The sequence below is a fragment of the Gallus gallus genome, chromosome 4 (genome assembly GCF_016699485.2).
Source record: "Gallus gallus isolate bGalGal1 chromosome 4, bGalGal1.mat.broiler.GRCg7b, whole genome shotgun sequence".
Lineage (NCBI taxonomy): Eukaryota > Metazoa > Chordata > Aves > Galliformes > Phasianidae > Gallus > Gallus gallus.
This window is the reverse complement of record NC_052535.1, coordinates 81,537,170-81,558,320: the sequence shown is the minus strand read 5'-3', so window position 1 is coordinate 81,558,320 and position 21,151 is coordinate 81,537,170. Positions and strand designations below refer to the sequence as shown.

Here is a 21,151-nt window from a genome sequence, read left to right as displayed (position 1 = left end):
TAATGCATATATGTATGGAAGGCAATTTAAAAAAAATTATCTGCAGAAGGAGTTATACTTTCGTAGTCTGAAGATCTAGGAAGGAATCAGGAAAGCATGAAAAGGGAGATGTCTGAAATGCATTACCAGGAAATTAAATATTCTGTGAACGATAGTCTTTATTTTTTAGCAACGTCTTCCTTAATTTCCTAGATTATTAATTTGATTCTTAGTAAGGGAGAGATTTTTGTCAGTTGAAAACATTTTTCTAATTGCAATTACCATCCAAATGGGTTGAGGAAATAATTAACTCAATGAATTTGTCTATTTTCTAATCATTAAGCACCGTGTTATTCTCAAGCTCTTTTTTTTCCCTGCTCTTATCCTTACTGTTCTGACAGTGCTCAGTGAGTTTTGTATACAAATGCAAAAAAATATAAAAAAGAATTTTGATAGAGCATTAATTTTCTGTCTTTTACTACTGCACGGCATTCAAGTGTTTTTGTCCACTGCCCCTTTTTCTCTTTGTTATTTTTCTGAGCGTAGCTGTGGAAGCTGCATTTCCTTCTTAAATGGGTCATCTGCTGTGAATTAATGTTATCTAGAATCTGCTTCTCAGTGGAATAGAATTAGCTTTGTCTTCAGGCACTTTGTTCCTCTTCCTCCAATTTGTATTGTCACTGTTGCTGATTATTTTTCTGTGTTTTCAGATTGTATACCTTAATGTCCCAGCACTGTACATGGCGAGCTCTGATATTTAAGCATTTGCTGGGCAGTTTATGGTTTTTTTTTTTTTGGCTGAAGTACAAGGAAAAGCGAATATACTTATTTTGAATAAAAAATACATAATTGCTATTGATAAGTTTTTTTTTCTTAGCTTCTTTTCACCAGTTTTCTTTCCTGAAAGATGAAGTCCCCCAGGAGATGCATCTTGTATTGGAAAATATGTGAGAGTCCATTAAGTAGAATCCATACTGTGTAACAAATCCACTAGTTTCAAAATACCAGTTGTGCTCATGTTATTGATGGCATTAGCCTCATTAGCCCTAAAATTTACTGAGCTGTTCATAGCCTGATTGTTTTATCAGTAATCTACACATTAAAAAATAAAAAATTCCCAAAGTGGAGTGGTCATACTTGGCTAGTGGTGAGACCTGAGAGCTGTGCACATATATCTGTGCTGCTTCAACAGGAACATCCTCACACAGGAGTGACCGTGTTAGAGTTTTGCTATGCTATGGATACTGCAGAATGGAGTGGAATTCACTGTTTGACACAAATTCTTGCATTAGGTGTAAGCTTTCACTTTAAGCAGGAAGGACTGTGACTGATGTGAGCCAGGCATGGCCACTGCAGTGGAACCTGCCTGGGTGAGCGCAGATGGGTGCTGAAGAGTTCAGAAAGGCAGGAGCTGTCCTCGTGCCAGCGGGTGCTGTCTGTGACAAATTACAGCTAGCAACTTACTTGTCTTCACATTCAGTTGATTGTGTGAGCAAAAGCCATCTTAGCTCTTCAAATTGCACTTCTGAATGTTCTCTTAAAAACCTTAGGAGCTAATCTCCAGTTGCCAGCTTTCCAGTTTTCCTTGGCAGAAGCTGCCCCATTTCTTCACAGCCAATAAAATACCTTACAAAATCAGAAATAAGGAGGGAAAGAGATTTCACATAAAAATGGATCACTCCTCCAACTGAATGAAGAAGCAGGAGATGAAACCTGCTGCATATTTCATATTTCTGTATACTGGGTTATTCTTGACATTTCTATGGGCTTTTAACCTGCCTGTTGTGACTATTGGTGACTCTCGGAGATCTGTTGCTAAAGGATATTATTTACTCTGTAGGAAAAATTAAACAGGCATCTACTGTTGGACTGCTGAGTTTTTTGCACTAAGGAGGTGGTGTAACATTTCTCAGTGTTCTTCACTACTTCATGGAGTGGTGGTTGGTGTGAGACTGGAAGTGTGAAATTTATGATTGTTCTTTCCGTGACATACAGATACTCAGTCACAGGATTGAAGGGATACCAATGTATTTCAGGACTGAGGGCACAGAAAGGAGCACAAAGGAAGAAACAAATAGAAAAATATACCTTAGTAAGTACTGCAAAGCTTCCAATAAGCAGCTCTAAAAGTACTAATAAATAGTTTTTAAGCTAATTGTGATGAAAAAAGATGCTGAAATGAAATAGGACAAAATCTGCATGGAATAATACTGCATTGTTTTCTTATGTGAAAGAGAACATCAGAAGAGAAGAAGGACTTTTTCCTGCACTGAATGTTTCTGTGAAAAAAATCCAGAATTTCAGGCACACAATCACAAGTTTTTATAATGTAGTGAGTTTATGTACATCTGCTTAGCACCAGTCATTGACTGTGTGCCGACTGTTAAGTTGAGGCTTAAATTTTCCATTTGGCACAAACTAGATATGTACAAGCTGAGTTGTTGCAATTTGTCTGACTTTTGGTGACTTTTTAAGGAGAAAGAGAATGTCTGTGGGGGAAACAGCGGTTTCCCCCACATTTAACACATGGTTAAGTGGGTTTAATTGTCACTAGAGTGAGGTAATTTCTTTCCTCGGAACAAAAGATTAATGCACTTCCTGTACTTTGCATTGTGTGATTTAAAAAGCTGGATTTTACCAAAACGGTGAAGTAGTGAAACTATTTAAAATAAAATTAAATTTAAAAATATATATTTATTATGGAGAAAGATTCTGACAGAAACTGTGTGAGATGGCTTCTAGGATTTTAATTTCCAATGGAGAAAACAAATACTTCGTCACCGTAAGAATCTTTAGTTAAGCAATGAGGAGCTATGCCTATCTGGCTTTTAATTAAGGTCTATCTATCTACTAATACTTACATGTAGCCTAGTTACTAATCTTACATGTAGCATGAGTATGCTGTAGCAACGTGACTCATATTGATGCAGTAACGTAATGCTGAATATTCATATCTGACTTGAGTCTGGAAAAGTGCTTTCATAATTTTAATGATTTCAGTTAACCTGTTAGTGGTATGCAAATTTGTCTTCTTGGAATTCTGCACCTATCAATGCCATCAAGCTGGACAAAAGTAGGATTATTTAAAATTCAGATGCTGCCACTGTGATCATCAATAAAGTACTAAAGTGAAAGAAGTAGAACGATCATGTATGTTTTCTGTTTTGTTTAGGGTGCAAAATTTGGACGTCCGATGGGATTAAATCAGGCTCCTCCGCAGCGTTCTTCTGTTCGGAGATCATTTGGGAGATCAAAGCGATTCAGTATTACTCGTTCGCTGGATGACCTGGAGGTAATTGACTTCTACTTACAGCTTAGAAATGAGTCCTGGAGGGAAGTATACAGTAATTAATTTTGATGATAACTGAAGAAAAGTAGCAATACCTGTAGTGTAATAAAGTTACTAATGACGATATGACATTTTTGTGAGGGAAATGCAGATTTCACATATGAACCTGAATTTCTGAATTTTCTTCAATAGTTTGGATTGATGCTGGCAGTAACCATTCTTTCTGTGGGAAATTTTGACTTTATTTATCCATCATAGCTGGTCATATTGAGCAAGACAATGGTTTTAATTCATTAATGTTAACAATGAGGAAAAAAAACCCTCATATTCATTGCATTCTTTTTGTTTCATTTAGCTGATAGTCGTTGCATTGAGAAAACTTTGGGGGATTAAATTTGTTGTGAGGGTTGTGTGTGAAGAACAGGCTCTTTACATAACTCGCTAAGGAATGAAGCTTTAACAGTATGGAAAAATTCCTGTTTGGAAAAGGCAAAAATAAGTTTTTCCTCCTTGTGTGTCAGCAGTAGGAAAAAGGAATACCTAATCACCTTGGTGCTTGTGATTGATATGGTGATTTTGGGTCTTTCTGAGTGTGATACAGTAACACTGTTTCACATCTGGTATATAATGTCAGCTGAGGCATGGGCCTCAGTGGCCTTTACTTATTTTGGTGGAAGCAGAGAATGAAAAGCTGCCTGAATGAGAACAGCTGCTCCTGCTCTGCTATATGTCTCTCTCAAGCTGAGCGAATATGGCTTTGTTATATCTTCTCTTCTAGATTGCTTCTTCCTGAAAATCCAACCCATGGTTCAGGTTCTCTTACTCCTTTATCATGTTTCTGTGGAAGGCTTGTTGTTGGGCAGAAACACAAATATATGCAGAACTCTTGGCATAGGAACCATGAAATACAGATTATAATGTTCTTTGGCATGGGGGGGAATATGGCACGCAGATTCTTCTAAATGGGAAGGAGGTGTATAAAAAGTGTTTGAGATGGGAGGAGGAAAGAAAGAGATATTTTGAGCTTCCTGTTGTGGGAAAATGTAGGAAGAAGGGCATTTCGCTAACTCTGAACTAAAGGAGTGGAGAGCTTGGTGCACTGGATTTTTAGGGAACAGAGTATATGGAAGGAGCTTCTGATGTGCTTAGGGAATGCAGGTAGGATCTATCATTCCTTATTCTTCAGGCGTTTTAAAGGAAAAGAATGCCCCCCTTTTCCATTGTGGTCTATTTCTATCTTGTCCAAAGCTTGTGTCTACCTTTTTTTTTTTTGTTTTTTGTTTTTTTTTAACCAATTACAGAAAATTCTCATTCATTTCTTTACACTCTTAATTTTTTATATAGTTAGTGCAAAGCTTTTTTTAATAAGCAGAGCAAGATCCTGCGGATAAAGCTGTTTGGTAACTGTCTGGGTACATCTTTCTTTGTTAGAAAATGGTGACTTTTCTAGATTAAAAAGCTTGCTGCTCATTTTGACAGAATTTCTGGTCGCAGTAAGAGAGAACCTTCTCAGAGTATCTAAGAGTTCTAGTAACTCAGGTATGATAGATAGGAAAAACGGGGTTCACACCACATTCTTCCATATTCAGATTTCTTTGAGATTTATGTGCATATTTCATATTTTGAAAGGGTCTTAAAGACCCAGGATATAATTTAATTTCTGTGGTAGGAGCAGTTTTGTATTGCGTAAATATTCATTAAAACAGGGACTCGGTGCTTACTGCCTGTTAATTTCAGAAAGATATCACTTGCCTAAAAAGTTCAGTTTTCTCTCTTTGTGTCCCAGTTGGGATTTACTAATGTGTATAAATTAATTGAATAGCACCAACTGGAGGGACTGAGAACTCTCTGTGCGATGCAGAGTCCTAATAACTAAAGCTCTTACTTCAGCTGAATGTCCTAGGCCAAGGTATGAATTGGAAAAGTAGAAACAATCTGTATTAAAAACTACATTTAGATTATTGCCCTGGGTACATGTAGCTGCTTGGATCTGGACTGCTGTCAGTTCCTTCTTTTTACTTCAAAACTTCATTTTGTCTCTGCATGCCACAGAAGAATTTTGCTTTCATGTGTTCTTGCCACTGGGAGAAATAGCAACCTTGAGAATAATTGCAAACATTTCACAAGTCAAAGTAAAATAGTACTGAGATGTTTTGATTTTGAATCTTGCTGTAAAGTTGCTGCTGTAGCATTATTCCTGACCATGGTTCTGCTAGGTGTAGTAGAAAACAATGTTCTTGGTCCATGTTTAGATTATTTCAGGCCATCTATTTAGAGTCACTGGAAGAGGAAATAACAATAGCCGGAAATTCTTAGAGACTCCACCTTTGGAATGATGTTCATGAACATATTAAATAGATTACTCAGTTGTTGTATTCTTTCCAGCTGTTTCAGCAGAATGGATAAGGTACTGACCCAAACATGACATCTGAAAATGAATTTGCTTTTCTAAGCTTGTGGATTTGATTCCTGCTGAGATCCAGGTTACTTTTCTAAATTGGTTCCATGCGGTTTCTTTTATGGGCATATACTGAACACGGTTCATTTCTTAAGTGTCTGAAGAAGGTTGCATTTGTACTTAATTTGAGAGGATGAACTTAACTCCTCTTGGCTTTGGAGCTGTGTGTGTGGAATACCAGCTGTCAGTTTTACTGTCTTCTGCCATAAGGTGGCATGGTTTCTTTGCAGTTGTTTTTTTTCCCAACTATCCAAGCATAAAACAAACCAGTGATTGCAAGAGGATACTTCACTTTTTCTTTCTAATAGTTGCATCATGATTGGCTGTATGCACACAGACAATATTCATATGAAGTTAGAAGTAGCTGTAATGATACATTGCCCTGCTTAAGTATTTCCCCATGCCTGTAGAAACTCTACACACAATAAAAAAATATACAGATGTGTAGGATTATCCTGTAGATATTCTTTTTACTGTTAGAATCTGTATACAAGATCATTCTAAATCTGTAGAGATCAAAACAGAATGAGTATACAAATTCAATGAATAACTTTATTTGCTCTCTTCAAATACCTGAAAGGTGCTTACAGCAGAGCGGGGTTGGTCTCTTCTCACTGGTGACAGGTGACAGGACGAGGGGAAATGGCCTTAAGTTGCGTCAGGGTAAGTTTAGGTTGGTTATCAGGAAACGCTTCTTTACAGAAAGGGTTGTTAAGCACTGGAATAGGCTCCCCAGGGAGGTGGTTGAGTCACCATCCCCGGATGTGTTTAAAAACTGTCTGGATGTGGTGCTCAGGGACAGGATTTAGTGGAGGGCTGTTAGTTAGGGTAGTATGGGTAGGTTGTGGTTGGATTTGATGATCTTTAAGGTCTTTTCCAACCTGAGCAATTCTATGATTCTATGATTATACTAGGACTACGGTAAGGAAAATGGCTTGTGAAACACACACAAAAAAAATGCACTTTTAGTTCAGAATTGTGGAAATTGTGCTTGTTTACACCAAAGCTGAATGTTATCTTCATTTAAAATTGAATTCAGAAAATTCGTGTGCCAACCACATAGTTGTATTCAGAGCTTTTTCTTTACTAAATTACAAGAAACCTTTTTCTATTACAAAGAAATTTCTACTTTGTATGTAGTTTTTAATTTTTCCATGTGAATCATTTGTTGTTATGAAATAGTACCTGTTCACAATTATGCTAATCTGTGATTTCCACCAATCGTATTTCAGTGAGTACTTGCTGGTTCATAGGTATAAGCGTAAGCTTATTATTATTAAAGCTATTTAATGAGAGGACTGATTCTATCTTTCTTCTTATTTCTTCCCTGTAGGCAAGTGCCATTGGTTTCATCTTCTGTCTTGCAGGATTCTGTCCTGGCAGTGTTATTGCTTGTAGATTTATAAGTACATCAAAGATGATTCTATGAGACTGCAGGAAGTAGAACACTGTATTTTAAAAAAGTTGCATCAAACAGAATCACTTTTTTTTCCAGCATCAGTTTTAGCACCAGATTCCTTAACATCTTCAACTGTAACTTGTTACATCCGTATCTTAACTTTTCTTGAAATCTGATAAAATGGGGGACCCTTATGGCATTCCCTCAAAGTCAACATATTTGGGTTTCTGTCTAGCCAAGGAGAACACCTCAAAGCTGTTGAGTTTCCTGAAAACTTCTGAGACTTTTTCCTTTGGTATTCCTCTGTGGTTAAAAATAGGGCAGAATAATATAATGAGAGACCTCACATCTTATGCAAATGAATAAGAATATTGTTAATTTTTGGATATTGTTAAACAATCTTTTAATTTAGAGGTCTTTTTAAAATTAAAGAATAATAATTCTTTTAACTAAATATCAGAACAAAGAAGATACCTGTTTCTTCTTTTCTTCTTGGCTTCATCCCATTTTGGCATCCTAAAAACTAAGTCCTATATGAAAGAGAACATTTATTGTATCAAATTTCTAGATTTCAGCAATGTTTTTAAAATTGGAATGTATCATACATTCCTTTTAATAGTTAGTGTTAGGAATTTTTGTTAGAATGTTCTATCTTAATTATAACTGTTAATAATCTAGTATTATTAGCTGTTATTATAGATAATAATGCTTGATTCTTTCTCTGTTTTGTTAATTCCAGTGAAGCAACTTCTTTTGCATTTCATCTGCTAATTGAAAGCATACAACACATCTCCTCAGTATGAGGTTTTTATACTAATGAATGACATGCCTCTGCTGGATATTAGCTTTGGCATCTGTGGGTGGCAAAAAACCCTAAATGCTCATTTGACTTAATAATGAGTTTTTAAGTGGGTACCTGTCTTTGTTTGACTGATTTAAATAATCAGACAAAGCTTACACAGGGAGATAATAGCTTGTGTTAGACCAGCTAGTGTACTAGGAAAATCAGACAAGAAGAGTTAAACATGCCCCAAACTTTTCCCACCCTGTAAGGCCATCTAATAAAAAGAGTTAACGCTCTCTACAAAGCTTTCCTCACCAACAATCTTAGATCATCACCGTGGCCTCAATACCACCACTATGTCTACTAGAATAATGTGGTTTAAATTGAGGCCTCTTCATTCCCAGATTAGATCTGTGCATTTAAAATTTGAAAATAATGTACAACTTTGTCTTATGTTTTACCAATTATGTTAAGCTGTGATAACTTACTGTGTGCTGCTGATATACACAGCTTCCACCCCCTATTACTTCAAGTATTGCATTTAGCGTGGATTTTGTCCTAAGATGTAACTGACTGATAGACATTATTGTCCTGAGTCTGCCTTCATGAAGATAGAAAACAAGCCAGTGGTGGAACAAAACTACCTGCAAGAAAATCTCCAGATAGCAAACTGTATCCTGGGCTCCATCAAAAGAAGCATGGCCAGCAGGGGGAGGAGGTGGTTCTAAGAGATTTCTAACATCCCTTTGAACTTGTTTCTTGGAATGTGCCACTAGGTGTCAGCTTTTCAAACAGTGCTAAGTGGGAGATGTCTGCTTAGTGATTTTACAGTCTCTTGCTGTAGAAGTCCAAACCCTCTGGCTGAACTGTAACATATGTACCTTTAAATAGTGTCATTTGGTCATGAAATTAAGCATTCATTTCTTTACCTTGCATTACTGTAGTAGATGTGGTCATGGAGATGCTCTTTAAGGCTTTTAAAGCATCTAGCATTTCTGACAGGAATTCCAGGCTTCTGGTCTGTTCGGGCTTCTGACTGTTGGTGTTGGCTGAAGTTCCTTATTAACTGTGCTGCTCAATGGCTGTACACCTGTGCTGTAAAATGAAACAGGGACAGGACAAAGAGATAGGCAGTGGAGTGTAATGCTTGTCCTACTGTGCCATCAAAGTTGTCATTTATGCTGCTTTGTCCTGGGCCAATTAGTGTATTTTTTCAAATGACTTCTGGACATGGTTTAGATGTTGCCCCCATGGCTAGCATCACTATTCCCAATAGGCAGTTTGGATGCAACCAACCTGATTGATAGGAGGCTGGGAGAGCTTGGCTGTGTGGCAGGGGCCAGAAAGCACCAGCTATCTTTGGAACTACAGAAGAGCTCACGGCACTATTTGACCGCTACAGATATAGCCAGCATGGCTCTAGGTTACCATCATCTCCTTCTGAATGATGCACGTATTATCCTTTAGAATTTGTTTTGTTAACGTCATTCTCAGTGCTTGTTAAAGATTTCCAAGAACATGAATTTTAATGTTTGGTTCTCCAGACTGCTCTGTTAAGTACTTCAGACTCTTTTCAGCATACTCTGGAGCATCTGCTTCAGACTTTAGCATTTCTTATAAGGTATGTTAGTTACATTCATTGCTACTCCCCGAAAGAGAACAAAATAATACTAGCAGTACACTTTATTTTTTTCCCCTCTCAGATTGTGCACTGGCATTTATGTTAAACCTTTCAGGACATTTTGTAGTACATCATAATTTTGGAAAGTTTGCTGTAAGTTTTTCTTACACATATAAAATTTATCATGGAAAGTTCTTATGTTCTTCACATTTCATCCATGTTTGTGAAGTATCTGACTGTGGTGTCTTTGTCAACAGATGAGAACAAGCTGTGTGTATCCTCTTGTTTCTTGTGAATTCAAGGTGCTTATTTCTGAACACATTCCAGTATGTGAAGCTGTGATTTTGCAGACACTGAGAACACTGAGATTTGTTTTCTGTTGATAAAGTGACCATACTTTGGTAATTCTACGATTTTCTCTTTTCTACAGTTTTGAGTTAACTTCTTTATTTCAAATCCTGGAGAAATTGGTAGTCAGACAGTGTGATGAGTACTGAATCTCATCTGTGTTTGCACTGTGAGGTGCATGCAGCTGTGCTCATCCTGCACTCTGGTGCTTGACAAGAAATGAACAGAGTTGCCTGGGATGGATTCCATAGAGAATTCATTCCCCATATGTAGACAGACAGTTGTCACGGAATGCAGAAATTTCTCAATTGTCTGATCCTACCACTCAAGCAGTGCCTCAGCCTTATTACCTTTGGGCTTGGCTCCCCAGTCCATTTCTGTCACAGAACCATAGGCAATATGTGCTTTCAGGGGCTAGACTAGAGCTTGTGTTCTGCTTGCATCCTCAGACGTCAGGCCTTACTTCTTGCAAGTAGCCAGTACCACCATTCTTAAGATTTTTTATTAAGTGGATGCTGGTGAATTCATAAGCTGTCAATATCTCTAATGCACTCACTACGAGGATCAGCTTGGGTAAACAACTTAAGATAACTGCCTTAGCTCAACCACGTAAGGTATCAGACCTTATTTTCGCCCCATCCACTTGGTTCCTGTTTCTCTGAGTAGCAACGTAACAATCAGTTGTAGGTGGGCAGGATCTCAGGAGTGTCTTTTGCCATCACCTCTGGTACCTGGCCTTCTTTTAAGTGGTTTGCTATGATTCTGTGAAGGCGTTTACTCTCCTGGCTGTAGTTGATAAGATACCTTAACCCCCTGACATTAAGGTAGAAAAATAGCTTTCAGCACTGAGGTCTGCTATTGAAATGCAGAATGATTTGCTGCTTAAGGATAACCTTTGCTTCAGTTTCTAATGTTACATTTGTTGATTCAAGAACATCTTCTAAGGCTCCTCCCAAGAAGGTCAGCAGTGAGGTGAAGTTGCTCAAATTAATAAGGACAGGGACAGTCTCTGAAGATGAGAGTGACTGCATTTATAAGACTGCATGCCTGAACAACAAAATGGCAGATGAAAATGTATGTAGATAAATGTAAAGCAATGCAAATGAGGTAAAATCACCCTAGCTTCATGTATCAAATGGCATCTATGTCTCTGAGCTGCTTCAGAAGTGTGGTCTTTGCGTTATAGGGGACAGTTGTATGAAAATATCAGCTCCGTACACAGTCAGTAAACCAAAAAATCCTGTGTTATAAATTATTAGGGAAGTAACAGAGGAAAATGAAGCACATAATGGCTGTACTGTGTAAATACCGTGATTTGCTCACACTTTTTTGCCCACTTGAAAATTGCGTTCTGGTTTCTTTATTTCAAAATGTTATAATGTATTGGAAGTGGAAGAGTTTCAGGAAGGTGTGATGAGTACAGAATTGTGGGTGGCATACAAAAAACAACTGGGACTGACTGCTTGCTGCCTTCTCCAGCCCCATGAATTGAGGGTAGCTGAAGCCAGGAGCAGAACAAAATGAGGAACTGTTCATGCAGCAGGCAAGGAGATCTGTGAAACGCCTTGCCACTGAGTGCTGTGGATGCAAGAAATTTGCATGTCTTTGGGGGAAAATGGGCAAATATTTGGAAAAGAGATCTACTTGGGGATTGAAGGAGACAGGCCATACCAGGTTTGGGAAATCTGAACTAAAAATACCTGAAGTCTGGGAGAGTGTAGTCAAGAAATATCTCTTGGCCTGTGCTACTTGTCACTGCGCATCCATCTGTGGCTGCTCTTGGAAATTGAATATTGGGTTTGATAAACACATGCTTGGAACTGATGGGGCCATTTCTAGATTACCAGGTTTGGGGATGGACAGTATTTCTTTAAGTGTGGGATTGTGGATTGTTCTTGAGGTGCAGAAAGCTGTGTCACCTTTCAGGTGGTGCAACCCTGTTGTTTGTGAAGCAAAGGACTCACTGCTGGAGCATCATTTGCCAGCGCAGCATAACTGCAGTGGGCTCAGGGAGCACACACTGCTGTATTACAACTCTCTGCAGCATCTGCTTTTTGAGGGAGAGAGCTCTAACAGCTTTTCCTGCTGAAGTATGGATTGCTCATGTAATTTCTCGTGGGAATGAGGAGCCGGGTGACTGCTTTGATTCGTGTTACTGCCCTTCCTCTGCTGTACTTTGTCGACTTCTGTGTCACTGTCAGCGTCACATGCTGATGGGGATGAGGAAGGATTTTTGCTCTCTGAGGCTTGGTTATTGTTACTGAATGAGTCAAGGTCTTATGGAATGAACTGCATTGGTATTTCCAGAATATAGTCACAGAATAGATACAGTGCGAATGAGAGTATTGTACCCTTCTGTGAATTGACTCTGACTGCATTTCTTGCTTAAACTGCTGGGATTTTGGCTAATTTCCACTGTCCTCATGGATTCATCAGTCCAGTGAAGTTTAAAGAAAAGGGATCACCATTGCTGCTCCTTCCAGATGAACTCCATTTTACTTAATATAAGGTCATCAAAACTTTTAATCTGTTCTTTTGGATACTCATATAAAAAAAAAAAGAAAGAAAAATCCCAGCTTCCACTTCTGTTTAGATCAGAGTACTCTAAAAGCATGGTATTTAAGCATGACTTGTTGGACAGAAAGTGTGTGCAGTTCTTTTTGAAGACACACAGTTACTGCTGGCGTGTCTGGAGAGTAGGTGTGGTATTGAAGAGGATGAGAACTGTGTTTGTTCAGAATGAGAGCCGTGTAACTGGCAGTGCCCTGCTTACTCAGAGGAACATGGAGCATTTGGGTAGGATGAGATAGATTGCGTAACGTGCATACATGTGATTGTAATCATAGAGACATGCACTTACATGCTGGCAACTGGAAGAAAATTGCTGCACGTCTTACAAGTTTAACTGTTCTTCTTTAAGAGAAAAAAATAATTTTAGATGATATTTTGAGTGTTTTTAATAGGGATTGATTCATTTAGTTCATTTGGAAAATTTACTCATCAAAGGGGAATGTATTAAAACTGAAGATAATTTGGAGGCGAAAATGAGGTTGACTCAGTGCTTAAACAAGTTTGGGCAAATGTTAAGGACCAAATCCTCTAGGCCTTTTCCGAATGCATTTTACATTAGCAGTCTCCTCAGCAGCACGCTGTTGCCTTTCGAGAAGCTTTCTTGTTCCATAGGACCTGCCTAAACAACATGCTGAAAGCTGCCTGTGCCTCTTGATGAGAAGATACAGAACTCGTGCTGAGGGCGGAGAATGTGCTGGGGAGGAGGAGAATGGGAGAGGTGTTGATAGGGCAGCACACAGAGAAGCCTCATTTTTTTCCTGGACTCTGGAAGAAGTAAATATGTGTTCTGAAAGAGCTTAATAATAAAGTTGAAGGGACTGTTTCTTAACGATGAACTATTAAACTATTTATACATGGAGAAAACTTTTACTGATAGTCAAGTATCTGTAAGTATAAAGTTTTGTTTGTCTAAAGAGAACAGAAAACAGAAATATGGTTTAATGAGTAGCCTTCTGAGCTAAGAAATCTTGCAGTGAAATACGATAAATAATGCTTCTAAGGAGTCAATGAGTTTTTAAAGAGACAAAGTTTGTAAGTATAAGTATTTAAGTTAACTTTCTATATAACCTCTATTATGAAATTAAGAATATACCATTTTTATAGCCATGTTTTAAGTGACATTATATTGTTTTTACAATGTGGAGTGAACATACTATGTATTCAGATATTCTTTAATTAAGTTTTTAATAAATCTGTCGCTTAATTGTCACTATGCTTGTACATGTGTTTCCAGAAAGTAAGGATGTCATGTGAGAATTATAAGTTACTTCTCGTCGTTACGGGGGGTTTTTAAGGTGTGCAGCTAAACTGATTTCTCTTCCAGCTGGATTTCTATCCAATAAAGCAGAATCCAGGTGGTATGAGTTATTAAAGTAAATGAAAAGTATATATCGAATAGAGATTTTTTTGAGTTGTAGACCCTCCAGCTCAGTTTTATCTTTTTATTGCTTGGAAAACACATATTTTGTGAGTTACAGTCCTAGATGTAATATCAAAGATGCGTATGCACTGTTTACTTAAAAATAAGTAGTTTGCCTGTTTGGTTTTGCATTGATTTTTCCCAAATGCACTGACTCTTCAAAGCTCCATCTGCAGTAGTAGTAAATTGAGAAGCGACTTAATGTGTCTTAGTGATCTGTCACTTAATCATATCCTCCTTATTGTGTGATTTAACTTTAATTTACTATTAGGCTGCAATTCATCTTTGATCTGGATGCGCAAGTTATGCATGCTGTTGCTGCATGTTTGTTTTAGTGGAGGAAATACAGATGTCTTAAACTGTTGTTGAAGGGAAGGAAAGAAATGGTGATGTTTGTTTCAAAAAGGAGTGTGAAAAAGTGTATGTTTTATTATCTGTTTACAGCTGGGCTCTGCAGAATCGTATTTCAAAGTTTTAAATACAACTTGCAGAACCAACTCTTTATTTTTACCGGAGATTTTGGGATGGCAAATCTTCCCGCACAGTTTAAGATGTGTACATCAGTCTCAGAACAGCATCGGACAGCAGGGGGCACTCGGGACAGCAGTTTGCATCCAGTCTGTGCTGAATTTATTGTGTTATTGGAAGCCTTGCTTCTAGTTCAGTTATTTATAAATGAACACATTCCAAATAGTTTGAAAATGTTTTTCCTTAATATAGTCCTGGAATACGAAAGACTTTTATCTTTAAAATTGATAGAAGGAAACCACATTCTTGTAAACACGAGAATCTCCCCGCTTTTAATTAGTAGCACTTATACGGTCTGTTTACTGCTGAGTAGCTGACAAATCCTCTGCAAAAATACATCTGGACAAACTATAGAAATTTTGGGGAATTTGGAGAAACATCTGTTCAATGGAACAGTTTTCTCAATTTGTAGATAGGTTGTGATTCTCCTGCTCTCAGAAACTCACTTCAGTGAGCTAAATTATAGTAGTAACAATTCTTTTGCCTGGGTTTTCATGCAATTAGTTGCTATTTTATTTAACGTGGGACAAAAAAAAAAAAAAAAAAAAAGAAGAAATACGGGATCAGATTTAAGATTTTTGAGGATCCTTCTGCCAGTGTTAGATATACGTTAGGTAGGAATTTGTGTTACGAAGAGTTCATCCAGAGGATTACCTCTCTCTAGTTGCCTTGTATTTTTGTGTGTGTGTGTTTGTGTTTTTCCTTTTAGAAGTAATGGATATATTAAATCCTATTCATCTTTTGACAAGTTAAAACTTATCCAGGCTTCCTGCCATTCTGTCTTTCTCTTGAGCCTTTTCTTCTCTTAAAATGAGCACAAAAGAGAATGAGAGCAGAAAGTGGAGGGAGGGTGGAAGAGAAGAACAGATCAGCCATATCTGGGGCTGCTACCCCTACCCACAGTTTAGCTTCTAAACAGATGGATGTGGGTTTACAAATGTCGCCTTTGGTATATCTGAATAGGTTTTTTAAAGCTCTTGTGCCATCATTTAACACTTTCCATTAATAGCTTTGCAAATTAGAATTCCTTCTGCTTTGGACCTTTGAACTCGGAGTTGTCTGCCTGGTTTTCAATCTGGCAGCTACAAAAATAATCTCTGAAAATATAGAGGTAAAAGAATTTTTTTTCAAGGGCTTTCAGTTTCACGTAGCATTTCATTGCCATTATCATTAACTGATGTCATCTAATTGGCAGAGTTTATCTTCAGCGCTAGTAGAGTCACTGCATGGAAAAATGTGGACATGCAGTGCTCAGTTCAGGAAAATAAAATCAACAACTGTAGAGGTCTGTGTAAACGGAGGGATTATTGGCTTTGTAAGACCAAGTGCGGGAGCATAGGATGTACACAGCATTGCCCACACATGGTGCTCCCAGCCCTGTGCCACCGTGAGGCTCTGGTGCAGTGCTGACCCTGGTGCAGTGCTGACCTTGATGCTGCATCCAATTGCATGCATGTAGTCTTCCCTCTTCCCCCCCAGTCATGTTCTTGTGGGAAAGAACCACACCTGTCAAAACCGTGCTGGGCCATTTGGGTTTTGTAGGAGATTCCTATAGGACTTAGGTAGATCCTTAACTAAACACTGTCAGTTGAAGTCCTGTTCTGTGGTGCCCCACAGGGATGTTCATGGGACAGCTCTCCAGTCCTTTCTGACCCCTTTGTGCTTTTTACTTATCTCATTCGAGGATTACTGTGCAGGTACTCCCTGCCTATTTGTGATGTCAATATGGTGTGGTTGTTGAAGGTATTGACAATGAAAACACACTTTCCAGCCTACTTGGTTTAGTGTTAAGCAACATGCGGCATTTGAACAGCTCAATTTGGACTGTTTTCATTATAAAATTATAATTTTTAACACTTATTTTTGCGGCAGAACTGTTCTGCTCTGAAAATATCATAGGGAATTTGCTTCAGAAGTCCAAAAATAATGTTATATTTTATAGAACATATTCCTTCCTATCAGCCTCCCCCATTTGTTTCTGCTGCATTTCTTCATGGTATTAAACAGTGGTGGAAGACAGCATTTTGAAATGCAGCAGTGTGCCTATTGAGACTCATAATCACTCATAAAATGAACTTTGTCCGTGGCAGCAAATTGTTGTGTCTCAAGAATGCCTGTTAAAGCACGATTCCTCCATTTTCATCTGCAGTTAGCTTGATTTTCTTCTCTGCTCATTCTGAATTAAATCTGTAAGGTTGAGTTGCTCTGTTAGCTAAGAGTGCCCGTGCTGAATTGTGATGTGCAGACCTGGACTGCCTTTGTCTTGTCTTTCTGTGAGATCTTGAACAAGGGCTCTAAACTTCTCTTTGCCTCTTTTTGTATCAGTTCAGGGTAAAATTTTCCATCTTTGTAATTAATTTATGCTAAGGCTGCTCCAGAAGTAATGCCTCCTATTTTATGATGTTGGCCCATGACATCAGAGGTGGATGATGATGGGATGGCAGCAGAGGTTGAACCTTCCCACCAATGCTCACAGCACCATGTTGGTACTGTGTGACAGATGGCACTCTGACAAAATGATGTCTGACATGGAAGTGTGTATGAGAGAAAGGTGTGGAACTGAATTCTTCCATGGAGAAAAAATGGCACCCATTGATACTCGTAGGCACTTGATGAGCATTCATGGAGACCAAACAGCAGATGTCAGGTGGTGGGTGGTGCGTTTCAGCAGTGGCTACAGTGGTCAGCTCCACTGGTGTAGGCTTCTGTGAGTGCAGCATGCAGGCTTTGTGTCATCACCAGTGAAAATTCCTAGCTAATGGTGGTGACTGTATTGAGAAAAAGTGTGTTTTGTAGCTGAGAATTTGCTCTATACTATTGTGCTATTGTGCTCTTTATAGCTTCTACAGTTTTCAGGGAATTAAATAGGAGGCAATACTTTCAGAGTGAGCTACAGTTGAGGGGAACTAGGAACTGGATGGATGTGGGGGATTCCACATGCTGCATTGAAAAGGGAGGAGATCACTCTTTTCTAAAGTGCTGCTTGTAAGTCCATCTTGTCAGGACATCCCCAAAGCATAAAAATAGTAGAAGTGCTCACTAATCATTTTCAATTTGTAATTCTGGTGTTTATTTTTAGCAAAACTTCTATTCTGGTTGCTTCAAAAGTAACAAAATGGAATGTTTCAGGTACTACCACTATTTACTTGAGAACAGCAGCAAACTTCATGACATTCTGCTCTTTCCATATACAGTCTCTTGAAGCCACTACTACCACAGGCAAGTGAAGAGCACTTCCCTCTTGCGTGACAAGCAGCTGATTTTGCTCTCTGTTCCTAGGGTGCTGTGCACAGAGCTGCCTTGACATCGGGAAAGCGCAGGCTGGGGTAGCAAAGAGGGAAGGGATAATATCAATTGCTTTCTGCAAGGAGGATTTTTGTCTTTAGGGACAAGAGGCTGCACCTAGCTTTAGCTGAGTATGCCAAGTTTCCTTGTGCTGTGGATTTTTACCTGCGATTTACAGTGTTAACTGCTGAAAAATTGAGCAGAAGAGACTGTTCAAGGTCTTACTTTAATCTGGCTTGCATGATGTAAACCTCTGAAAATAGGGGTTTACGATGTAAATGTTTCTGTAACTAATGTTATGGCAATTAACTAATGTTTTGCTGGAAACTGCTCTGGAAATCTGTTTTACTGAGCACAGGACCATCGCACGTTTAACTTATAGGAAACGCTGTAAAATCCTTGATTTATATAAAACGATCTAGCTTTTCAGGGGAGAGATAATTGAGATCTAATCTGAATCCCTGACGAACCACAGCTTCCTGCATTGGCCTGTTGCTATGGGTAACATAAAGGGAGTAAAATAGAACTTCATACGAAATGCCTTTAAACTTTACTGGCGTGTACAGGCATGGAATAGGGCTGAATTTTTTAGTTTAATCTTTGCAAAGCCGATTTGCTAAGGAAATGCTTTTTCCGTATTAAGTGAAGATGAATTTAGGAAGAGTACTGTTAGGAAAAATAACTGCTGTTTCTTATGAAGAGCGGGTAAGTGATATGAATTATATTTAGCTAAGGCAAGGCATCGTTGCAGTGAGAAATTAGAAGAAGCTATTGTTATTGGCAAGAAAACAGAGAAGAATATTATCAGCTCCAGAATGCTTTTTGCTTTGCCTTACAGCTTTGTTACTTTAAAGTACTGAAGTTAAAATTCCTTCCTAATTGCAGACAGTTGATTTTATTGCCATAGAAGAGTAAAAGGAACCTTACCGTACCATCTAACAGTCGCATTTGGAGGTGTCTTTATGAATTGTGCCCAGGACATATAAAGCTAAAAGATCAATAAGTTTATAATTTGTGCCTATTCTTTTAAATTCTGTGCAGTGTATTTTGTGCATGCTTTCTGTGCCATTATGTCAATATTATATGTGTAGGTAAAGCTGTAGACATGTTTGTATCTTTATCAAAATAATTTTAAGGATGGCTTGGCATTTAATCCACTGTGTTTATATGTAATAAGATTGGCTTTGTTTGGGGTAGAAAAGTTGAACTTTTTTTTCCTAAAAGAATTCCAAATGTCACATCATTTACTGTTCTGATGTCGTTTCTATAGATCTGAATGTGCAGTAGTATTTTTCTTTGAGAATTCTTACATCTGTAACACTTTTGCATTAGCTCTTATAAATGCCCTTCTTTCACGAAAGGCATTTGAAAAGACAAATTATGTAACAGTTCTCCTTCAAGAGACACTGTGAAGGGGCTTCATTTTCATAAAATTCTATATCATTAAATTAATTGCAGTAACATTTTCAGCTGAGGATAAAAATGATTTTACACAATGTTTAGGTAAGATATATTTGTGAGATATTTATTAGATGGAAAATGTATGAGTATTCTATAAGTAATATGGCTTTGTTTTTTATTTCAAACGTTAGGACAATGTTAACTATATTTTGAGGCATGATCTCCCTCCCAGAGATCATCAGAGGTCATGGCATTTGCACAGTGTTAATGCTATAATGCATTTAAAAGGATAAAAATACACATATGCAGTATAAGTCCTGGAGTAGTATGCCTTAAGATCTAGGAACCGGCTCGTAATTCCTTACTTGGCAGAAAGAGAAGTTGCCTTGGGTGATTTAATGAGGGGTTTGAACAAAGCTGGATGCAAGCAGGCAGCTGGCTGAGTGATAGGCTCTCCTGAACTAAGTGACACAGTGTTTGAAAGTTGGCTGCTTCTACGGAGTCTGCAAACCTTCAGCGCTTCATCTCCTAAAGAGCACAATGAGTTTCCCTAACTTATTTTGTGTTTTGAACTCTCATGAGAAAATCGGTTTAGAAGGTTGGTGGAGCTAGGTAAGCTATTCTGAGCTGAAAGGCTAAATTAGAGGGGGCTTGGGAAAAGATCATGCGTGTAATACTGTAATCAGCAAGTCTCACAGACTACAAATGCAGCAGGCAGGGAACTCTGAATGCTGTAAGATGCCACTGCTTGTATTGGAAGTAAGAGTGCTGTAGGAAGGGCAGAGAGAGGTCACCTCTAATCCTCTTTTCTTTGAATCTTTCTGGATACTCAGGAAAGAAATATATATTTCTGTTTAGTCTGTGATTTTGTCACTGCTGTAGTAGAAGAGAGCAATATTTTTTTCGCTCTGTTTGTAGATTTCATCCCTATGCATCTCAGGAATACTTTGAAATATATAAGGAAGGCACTCACTCGCATTCTATTAAAGGAGATGATTTCATATTGCTCCATTTTATTGTTAAGACCTGGCATTTCCTAGGATGTGTCACCCCTCCCAGTACCCTCATTGTTCCCTTTGTTCTCTGGAGCACTTGAGCATGACTATTGACTTGAGTGACAAATCTTGAGAAAGTGAAAAAGGACATTTGGTGTTGATTTACCTGCAGAATATTTGCACACAGGTTTATTTGTTCTAAGTAGTGTCTGAGATACGGAAAGAATATGTTTTGCTTTTCTGCACCATGGTTTTATGGCAGACTTTGATGGTAATTAGTTAATTACTTAATCCATGTAAAAGGGGATGTTCCTTGGATCTCAGTGGATTTCCTGGATGAGAGTTTGTGCCAAGGGACAGATGCCATCAAACTGGTGTTATGCAGCGGTGCACCCATCTGTCGGGCTGCAGACCATAAAAGCTACAGGCTGTATCAGCCTTTAAAATTGCTTTCTCCTTTATGCCCTCTCTGCATTTCTTCCCTGTTGTGGGCACAAGATAGCATGTAGTCTTCTCCCTGCTAATTATTATAAGTTAATCCTCCTTCAGATGTATTGCAAGCAGATCCTGAACATGACATTAAAAACCTCATGGGCCTTTCTGGTTTTTCTACCTACCAAAGAGAGGTGATACAAAGAGAAATTTTACATGCTTTTTTCTTAATCAGAAGTTTATCCTATCTAGCATATGCTGAAACATTTGTCAGTTTCAGAGACCTAAAGCATCTTCTGTGGTGTATGATAACTGCTTGGGAAGCTGTTGCTCAGCTTGTTGCCCTGGCACAGAGCTTCTTGCTTGGATCACAGGGATCAAGACCTTGCCCTGAAGTCTAGGGGAGAGTTCACATTCTTTGCCTTTGGTGTCTATACACTTGAGCTGCTCATCCAGCTGGATGAGCAAGCACAGCTTCTGGCAGGAGAGATACTGAAAGGTATTTCATTTCTCCTAAACTTAGTTTTTAAATTTTGGTAATTAGACTTCTGGCACATACCATTGGGATATACCGTGGGCTTTTTCCTGAACCAGTCTGACACTTTGAAGAACTAATTTCAGTTCTTATCTGGTTGTGAGAG

General features: G+C 38.4%; 1 protein-coding gene across 11 annotated transcripts in view; it reads left to right on the top strand.

Annotated features, from left to right (window-relative positions):
- The window catches only part of RGS12 (regulator of G-protein signaling 12), an 85,341-nt gene that overhangs the window by 16,935 nt on the left and 47,255 nt on the right, over positions 1 to 21,151 (top strand). For 4 of the 11 annotated variants that reach the window (XM_040699315.2, XM_040699314.2, XM_420820.8 and 1 more), the window contains exon 3: positions 3,152 to 3,271. In XM_040699315.2, coding sequence (XP_040555249.1) covers positions 3,152 to 3,271 — 120 coding nt within the window. Of the gene's footprint in view, positions 1 to 3,151; positions 3,272 to 4,321; positions 4,427 to 13,127; positions 13,482 to 17,684; positions 18,388 to 21,151 lie in introns of those variants that run through there. The other 7 variants (XM_046940662.1, XM_040699317.2, XM_040699318.2 and 4 more) reach the window with 4 other exon arrangements.